The sequence below is a fragment of the Dromaius novaehollandiae genome, chromosome 14 (genome assembly GCF_036370855.1).
Source record: "Dromaius novaehollandiae isolate bDroNov1 chromosome 14, bDroNov1.hap1, whole genome shotgun sequence".
Lineage (NCBI taxonomy): Eukaryota > Metazoa > Chordata > Aves > Casuariiformes > Dromaiidae > Dromaius > Dromaius novaehollandiae.
The window spans coordinates 10,385,569-10,394,318 of NC_088111.1; the positions used below are offsets into that span (position 1 = coordinate 10,385,569).

The following is an 8,750-nucleotide window of genomic DNA, read 5'->3' on the forward strand; positions in this document are numbered from 1 at the left end:
AGCGCAGACACCCACTCCAAGGCAGAGCATGGCACATCCTCGGCTACCGGGTGGCAAATGGCCTTGGTGACCTCGTGGCTGGACCATCACCCAGTTGATGTGGCTGAGGGTAAACACAGGTAGGAGTTTGCCCTTGTTACTTTGGTCTCGTGCTGTCACCTGTTGATCGGCACCTCACCAGGTGAGCACCCGCACTTCTTGTGGCCAAACACAGCTGCTCGTGTCCACCTGGCTCTTAGCTGCTCTCCAGCACAGCTGGGGAAAGAGCGTGAAGCTTCAGGGATGGGGACAGAGGTTACTTCAGGGCTGTTCCAGCCTCCTCTGAGGTCCTTCTTTCCAAGTGCCTCCTCTGTGGACGATGGCTTTCAGTTCTCACCTGCTTTGCTGTGGGTTAAAGATAATACTGCAGGTAAAACGCCTCCTCCGTCCCACAGCGAAGTGGGTGGCAAATCTCTGTTCTTTGGCTTTCCTCCTGGTTTGTCTCATCAATAAATCACTGAGGAGAGGCAACCCCCGGGGGAGCCCTGGGCAAACGAGTGCGGTTGGAGGCCAGTCTGTTACTGTTACGTGGGAAGGCTCAGACGAGGTGGTGGTGGGGTTAGCAGTCACTAGTATTGCCATTAATACTCTTCCACGGGTGGTCTGTGGGCAGCTGCGTGAGCTCTGTGCACCCGCTGAAGCTAACATGAGACCTGTGATGTGCTTTGCTTAAGCACGGGGGAAGAAAACCTACAAAATAGACTCTTGCCCCCAGGGCTGTCCTTGGAGCCACAAGGTCTCCGTGGTCTGCCTTGCTTCGCAGGGAGAGGGGGTGGTCACACACGTACACGGCCAAAAATCAACGCAGTCTGAACAAGAGGAGCACGAGGCAATGTCAGTGAAAGCAGCACTGTAGCACGTCGAAGAGGAGCGCTCCTGCGTGCACGACGCGCATGGCACGCGTGTCCTCGGTGCCGTCCCGGAGCTGCACCAAAGCTGGTGGCCAGCTGCTCCATGGCGCGGTCCCGGGCCATGCCGGTGGCACACGCAGCCTTTGCGCCGGCTGTGTCGAGGGGACGAGACGCTGTGAAGGCTGCGCCCATCAGAAACGGGCTGGGATTAGTTATTCGGGATCTCTGCTCTCGGTAAGCATCAACTTTTGTGCTTTGGGGGTTTGCTGAAGGTTGCCTATGACACGAGCTTTGTCGAGGAACTGCACACAGCTGAGGAGGGAGTAGGCATGCGGTTGTCCTTTAATAGCCTGAAGTCCTTTATTTTTAGTGGTCTGATACATGACTAGACTCTCCCTCGGGCTGTCTAGTTTCACACTGATGTGTGGGACTCCTAAGGAAAGGGGGAGCGCTCTTGGAAGGTTTTATGAACTGCAGAGAAAATTAAATACACCAGAGTTGATTGAATGGGCTTCTGTCTCTGGAATAAATCTGGGCATTTTGCTGTACTGAACACTTTGTGTTACCCCAAATTATTATCTCCTGAATCTTGCCTGTGAAAACAGGGGTCATCCAAACTGTAGTCCCAGAAAATACTGAAAATGTAACTCTGTAGCTAAGACTAACAAGTGAACAGCACATTGACATTGTTTCCAGGCAGTTCATTCAGTGCTGGCTGAAGGCATCAGCTGGAAATGGAGCAGGGCTGTAAAATTTCACAGCTCTCATACCTCTTCTGCTTCCCTTCCCCGTATGCTCTTACCAGTGGAAAGAGCTAAAAAAAGGGACTTTATACAATATCTTAAAAAATCTTAGTTAATTTCCAGTTACAAGTTTGACCACAGAAAGGGGACGTGCTGGAGCCTCCATAGCGTTGACTGCCGCTTGATGCCGAGGGCTTTGGGTGCTACAGGGCGGCGTGACAGCAGCGTGGACCTGGCAGCTGGGCGAGCTGCTGGAACGAGCGTGGTCCTTGCAGCGTAGCTGGTGCTTTCCTCCTCCAGGTTGTCCGACTGTGTCAAAACTCTGCCTTTCCCCTGTTTTTCAACAGGGCGGCACAAAGTGGGGAAGTAATGGATTAAAAGACGCAAGTAAAGGCAGCAAAGGCGCGTTTTTCGGGCACCGAGAGGAAAGGCTCTGCCCGTGCGCTCCCTCCCCAAGCCCTGCCGTGCCCCGGTTCCCAGGAGGCGGTCGGGGGAGGGAAGCGCCTTGCTGGAGGCCCCCCCGGCACCGCGCTCCCCAGGCTGGCAGCAGCGAGGCGCTGCCGGCGCGGGGGGCTGTGATGAGCGCCGCGGCTCAGCGCTCGGCCGGCCTCCCGGCGGGGCGCGGGCAGGGAGGGAGGGAGGGAGGGGGCAGCGCGCCGGCCGCCCCTCCACATCCACCGCGGACGGAGCAGCGGCTGCCTGCGGAGCCGGAGGCGAGAGCGCGCCCGCCGGCCATGGGGGTTCGGGGGGACCTGTGCGCCGTCCTCTCCGCGGCGTTGCTCGCCGCCCAGGCTTTCCCCCAGACCAACATAAAAATCAGCCACGGTGAGTGCGCGGCGCGGCGGCGGGAGCCCGCGGGCTGCGGGCGCCTCGGCAGCAGCTTGGAGAGTCGGCGCCTCTCGCCGGGCGAGCAGCAGCCTCCCCCGGCTCCCCGGGGAGCCCGGGCACCAGCCCGCTCCGCTGCCCCGCGCCCCCGCTTCCCTCCGCTGCTCCCTTCTCCGTGCGCGGGACGGGCTGGGATTTCGCCTGGTAGCAGGCGCCGGCGGCGGACGCGGGAGCGGGGCAGAGAGCGGCTCGCTCGGTGAGTCGGGGAGGAAAGTCGTCGGTACGAGCTTGGGTTTCCTGCCAGGCGACTAATCCACGGGAGCTTCGCCAGAGCTAATTAGGGAGGAAAAAATGTAAGAGTGCTGCTCGCTGTTCGCGCTGGCGACAAGGTGTTGCTGGGCTGTGGGAGGGCTGCTGCGAGCGGCTGCCGTGTCTTCGCGTCTGGGAAGGCACATGGCAGAGCTCGTTCTGTAAGAGCAGCTTGGCTCCGCTGCAGGACCTTAAAAAGCAGAGCCCTCCGCACGGGGAAGGGTGGCACTTTTCCTGCACACCTCAGATGTTGTTCAGGATTGTGCGTGGCAGCTCGCGACGTGCACTTTGCAAACGCTTGTAAAACGTTTCCCGTTTATTAAACGAGCTGCAGGCGGGTCACTGGCCATCGTATCTCGAACCTGCTGCCCGCGGGGGGACGCAGCCCGGCGGTGAGTGGGGGGAGCCCCCGCGGCCCCCGTGGCTGAGCTCCGCAGAGTCGCGCTGTCAGCGCTCTGTTCAGTAGTGTCCTGGCATAGTAAAGCCTGGGAACTGGCTGGGATTTTCTCAATTAATTATTTCTGGTTGGAAAGTGGCCACTTGGGGAAGTGAGACTTTTTGTTGGGAACGTGCCAGCTTCTGCTAAATTTTGACAAGTGATTTTGCTGGTTAGAGGGATCCTGGGGCTTCTGCAGTAGGTCTCAGCACATCAGTAAGTAAAAAGGCTCTGGTTTTGTTGGCACCAAAACAGACCCCGAGAGCTCAAAACTCTTTTTGTGACCCCAAATTCTTGTTTTCCAGCTTTCCTGAGTTGGTGTCACCTCGTATGTTCAGCCAGGTTTGGGCATTGGTTTGGCTGGTGCTGGGTTAGAAGCCAGCCCTGACCACGATCTTGCTCAGTGTAGGCAGGCGGCAGAAGGAGGGCCCTCGCCCTCGTTTCCCCCGGGGTTTGGGAAGTGGCTTGGGCCGTTCCCGCGACCAGGGGCTCATAGCGGTGGGAAGCGCCGATGCTCCCGCTCTGCCGGGTGAGCTGATGCTGCTGGTGCCTTTAAAGGTGGCAATCTGACACAAATAGCCCCAAAACGTTTCCCCCGTTTCTTTTGAGATCAAAGTACCATCCTCAGCTGCTGGCCGAGGCGACGAAGTGTCCCCGCAGGGCAGTGAGTGTGCTCGTACGCTCACAACCACCCATACGGCTTCCTATGACCTTGCTGCTAAAAATAGCCCCCGAAGTTCCCAGATAAAAGCAGTACCGCGGTCCTCCTCGCCTGTAAATTTAAGAGTAATACTTCGCTTCCAAAGAGAATATGAACGCCTCCAGCGCTGCCCTAATGAAAAGATGCTAATTAAACACTGACCTCCCTTTTTTTTCCTTTTCGGTATATTTAACCTCAAATTCCTTCAGGCACCTATGGTTCGCTGAAGCTCATCACATTAATGATACCTAATGGGAGAGCAGTGTAGAATATCAAAGAGGGACCGGCCCCATCTACGACCTTTCTCGGCTGCTCAGAACAAAAGGAGGTGACTTTTGCCGGACGGGGAGGTCAGCCACCGGGCCCACGGTGGCCATTTGGGACCAGGACCCCAGAGCCCCCCGGTGCAATTAGCACTCCAAAGCAGAGAGCCCCGTTTGCTGCTGGTTTAAGCCCTGCTAATTTTGCCATCGTGCTGCTAAAGGTGAAGAGTTCGGCGAGGTTTTTAGCAGCCTCTCTAAAAATACCAGTTCCCAGAGGGCTTGTGGAGCTCGTGGTGTCCGTCAGGGCACTGTCCCCATGGCCCCAGCCGCTGCCCCGCACACGCGGGCGTAGGGCGCAGTCCTGCCGGGGAGGCTTTGCTGTGAAATCCTGGGCACGCAGAGCATCGGCACGTCGCGGCGAGCACAGGAGCACCGCTCTGCCTCCTGCTTCCAACCGGGGGTTTCTTATCTTCCTTTCTTCCCTAGCCTGCAAAGCCATCAGAGATAGGGCTGTGCAAGCAAGCCAGGCGTCTCAGCAGGGTTCCTCGGCCCGGAGACGGAGGCCGGCTGCGCGGGGACCAGCAGGCACCGTGCTCTGCGGGGGGGGAGGCCCCGTTCTAGCATCTGCTCAGTGCCCTTTTCAGGAAAAAAAAGGTCTTTGCATTTTTGGTTTCTGTCATCTGCAAATCGTGTGTAGTGCCTGCTTCAGGAGGGATTTGTGGGATTAATTGTCTGATGTTTGTAAAATGCTCAGAGATCCCCACGCGGAAAGAACTGATGAAATACAAAATTATCTCCGAAGGAGTTGCCAGTGCCAGTGCTGGGACTAGGAGGAAATTATTCGGCTCAGCTAATGCTCCTGTGGCCACTTAAAATTCATCTCATTTCTCCTTTCTCCATGTAGCAATGCTATGCTCAGCGCTGTCGCTTCACGTGCTGCCTTGGGCAGCGTTCGGCTCCGCGCACCGCTTACTCTCGCTGCAAGGCTGTTTCCCCCAGCGTCCTTTCACACCTGGGGCTTTTTAGCTCCCGTCCGACCTCTCCGGCTTGGAGCCTGTTACCCGCTTGGATGGTTTTGTGGCATCCGCCTCCCCCGAGCATTTCACCCGCGTTGGTCGGTCCCTCTGGTCTCAAAGACCGCAACCCCTTGTCCTACCCCGGCCGTGGGCAGAGGCTCCAGAAGTGTGTTGTGCACCTACGTGGCCTCTTCGGAGCGGCTTCCCTGTGCGCTGAGGCCACCCTGTACGCGGCGTTGGCCACGGCCAGCTGGGGCTGGACGGGAACGGGCTGGCGCGAGCTTTCCTGCGGTGGTGGGAGACCTGAAACCACGTTAATCAGCCTTGGAAGGGTCCTCCTGAAGTTTCTAGGTAGACATCAAAACCGGGAAACTCGTAGCTTTTGCAGATTTTATTTTTTTTCACCATCCTTTTTTCCTCTCTGTGCGTTTGCCGGGGCGCAGTGGGGGGCGGCCGCCCTGCGCGGCTTCACCGCCACCACCTCCACCCCCTCCGCTTCTCCCCAGCCCTGCCGGAGCCCGTGCAGCCCTACCCCTGCCCTCTCTTCTGGACCGAGTACGAGGGCCACTGCTACAGATACTTCCCCATCAACAAGACGTGGGCCGAGGCCGACCTCTACTGCGCCGAGTTCTCCATCGGCATCCGCTCGGCGAAGCTGGCCTCCATCCACAGGTAAGCGCGTCTTGGCGGGGTCGCGCCTGCCCGAGCGCGGGTGCCCTCCGCCCGGCTGACCCAGCCTCCCCGCGGCTGCAGCTGGCAGGAGAACGTCTTCGTGTACGACCTGGTGAACAGCCGCGTGCCGGGGATCCCCACCGACGTCTGGACGGGCCTCAACGACCTCCGGCAGGTGAGGGGCAATTTCTGTTAATTAATAGACAAAGTACTGTACTCCCGGTCCAGATACCCTGTCCATGCCTACGCCAGGCGCGTCCACGCTCCTCGCGATGTTTTAACCTAATCGAGTAACATTAGCGCATCGGTCGCTCCCCCGGCCGCCGAGGCTTTGCAGCAGGAACGGGAGGAAACAAGGCACCAAAGGAAAGCTCTTGCCTCGTTTGAAATGTGGAAGTTATTTCCGTTTTGCAAAGTCTGAACAGGGCAGCTATTCAAGTTTTAAAACTTTTTTTGTGGCATCTTTTATATATTTTTTCTTTGCCCTCTTTTTTCTCCTTTTCCTGTATGGTAGAACTCTTGCTGCACAGGCATTTTGGCTCTTTCTTTCTATAATTCTGAAAAGTTTGAAAACTATCTTAGGAAGTTACAGCATAACACAGTCCAGTGCTGTCCCTTTGTAGGCTGAAAATGTCTCCAACTTCAAAAAGCACTGTCTGCATCACCAGGTTTCCTTGTCGTGATACTCTGCAACCTTTCAAAAGCTGAAATTTAGGAAATATATAATGAGAAGATAAAACCTGAGCAAGTCAGGAGAATAGTCACAGGGGAACAGTTCTGTTGTGGATATTGGGAAAAGAAGGAAAATGGGAGAAGGATGAGAAACACAGAAATTTTGCACTCTCAAGTTATAAGGAAGGTTTCAGGAGAATGGGGACATATTCAGGAACCTCAGTTAGGAGGAAAAAGGCCATCTGAAATGGAGGCATTCAGTCCCGTTTCCGAGCAGCTTTGGGTTGCCGCGTGGCAAGCGGAGACCGGCGCTGGGGCGGTCGCTGCTGCGGCTGGTGCTGCGCGTGGCCGGCTGCCTGCCCTCGCTGGCCTGTTGCAGAGGCGTCCCCGTCCCCGTCCCCGTCCCCGTCGGGGTGCCCCGGCGCGGGAGCTGACCCGCTGCCTTTCTAGGAGGGTCACTTCGAGTGGACGGACGGCTCCTCGTACGACTACAGCTACTGGGACGGGAACCAGCCGGACGACGGGATCCACGCCATGCCGGCGGTGGAGGACTGCGTGCAGATCTGGTACAGGCACAGCAGCGGTGAGTGCCCGCGGCTCGAGGGCGCGTCCAGTCTTACATGCATGTGAATAAATTCAGTCCATTGCAGCTCGGCCTCTCCCGAAGAGGATGCTGGCAGGCTGACAATTTGCATTTTCAATTTGTATTATTATTTTCTCGGTGTTTTTAGGCAGGGAGGTGACGTGTTTCCTGTTATTGTGGCCCTGTTGCAGGGGTACGTCCCCCCCGTATGCACATACGCACCCGCTTTCCCTCTTTAAACCCCTCTCTCTCCCAGTCCGACGCGTTCCCTCTGCGATTGCAGCCGTTCCTGATGAGCCTGAGGCAGGAGGGGAGCATCGCTCACTTCAGAGAATTGCTGCATTTAGTCAAAGGTCAAATTTTCCAATTTCCCCCTCCTGCACACAGCTTGTGCAAAGATCTGTCACTCTGCCAGCTTTTCCCTCCCTCGGTCAGGCCGCAGGGATCTCGCTGAAGCAGGGCAAGATCCTGCTCGTGCAAAAATTAACACTTCACGCTCTCCGTTGTTATTGCTTAGCGTCACTGCAGAGTGCTACACGCTCGGGGTGCAGGAGCACGAAATTGTTTTTTCCTAGAAAATAACGGCAAATAGGTAAATGTGAGCTGCAGAGACCGTGGGGCACAAATCAGAGCTCCTCGCTCGCTGGCTGCTCCCCGTGAGACCCTCGCTGCTGCGCCCGGCCCTGGGGCACGAGCAGGAGTCGCATCCGCCGTGCGACTGTGCTTCCCACCTGCCCGGAGCAGCGGGCAGTGCCCTCGCGCGGGGCGGTACCGCCGCCGCCTCGCAGCCGCAGCCCCCCCGGGCCGGGCCGGGCCGGGCCGAGCGGAGCAGCGTTGCTCCTGCCCTTCACCGCGCGAACGGCAGCTCAGGCCGTGTTTTCTCTCCCGGCAGCGCTGCGCTCCTGGAACGACAACAGCTGCGGCCGGGAGTTCCCCTTCGTCTGCAAGATCCCCGCGCTGGCGGCCGACTAGCGGCACGCGCCCGCCCGGCACCGCCGTGGCACCGCCGTGGGCACTGCCAGCAGCTCCCGCAGAGAGCCGGGCGCCCGCACTGCCCGGGCCGTGCCGTCGGCTCATCGCGGGCCAGGGGCGTCCGACGGAGCATCCGCAGCCGGACCTGCCGTGCGGAGATGTGCGTCGCGGCTGAGCGCGGCGGGGCGGGAGCGAAGGAAGCGGCAGCCCCGCGGCAGGAGCCGGGCTCGGGGTGTAGCGTTGCATCGTATTAGAGGACACTCGTTATCTTACCACTACACCAAACAGTTATCCCCCCCCCCAACAGCTGTGTGTAGGAAGCGGTGTTGCCTGTGCGGAGGAAGAGCGGTGTTCTCGGTTAAGTTATGCGCAGCGCCCTCGCGTTGCTGGAGTTACTCGCTCTCCGCTGAAATAAAGGGCAAACAGCAAGAGGGGTTTCCTCCGTCTTTCCGATGCCACCGAGGGAAGCGGGGCGAGCTGCTGCGGCCTGGCGGGGCGGCGATGACGAGAGAGGGGCCAGTGGCAGCCGCGGCGGGCTGCCTTTGCGGGGCAGCGACGGCCCTGTTCCCGCTGGGACGGGGGCCGCTTCGATGGGGCAGGTAAGTCACTGCTTCGTGCAGCCCCGGCCGTCGGGCCGCGCTGCTCTTAAAGCGTGAATGCGATATCAGT

At 58.5% G+C, this 8,750-nt stretch overlaps 1 protein-coding gene across 1 annotated transcript; it reads left to right on the plus strand.

Annotated features, from left to right (window-relative positions):
- The first annotated feature begins 2,295 nt into the window (after positions 1-2,295).
- CLEC19A (C-type lectin domain containing 19A) lies at positions 2,296-8,510 on the plus strand. The gene is made up of 5 exons (XM_026096410.2): positions 2,296-2,458; positions 5,689-5,854; positions 5,936-6,029; positions 6,977-7,109; positions 8,002-8,510. The coding sequence occupies exons 1-5, from the start codon at positions 2,368-2,370 to the stop codon at positions 8,079-8,081; spliced, it is 564 nt and encodes a 187-aa protein (XP_025952195.2). The 5' UTR covers positions 2,296-2,367; the 3' UTR covers positions 8,082-8,510.
- Positions 8,511-8,750: the final 240 nt, after the last annotated feature.

Excerpts from the sequence above, each read along its gene's own strand:
- CLEC19A (XM_026096410.2), top strand. The coding sequence starts at position 2,368 with ATGGGGGTTCGGGGGGACCTGTGCGCCGTCCTCTCCGCGGCGTTGCTC. Across the intron at positions 2,459-5,688 it reads CAACATAAAAATCAGCCACG|CCCTGCCGGAGCCCGTGCAG; the intron begins GTGAGTGCGCGG and ends GCTTCTCCCCAG. Across the intron at positions 7,110-8,001 it reads CTGGTACAGGCACAGCAGCG|CGCTGCGCTCCTGGAACGAC; the intron begins GTGAGTGCCCGC and ends CTCTCCCGGCAG.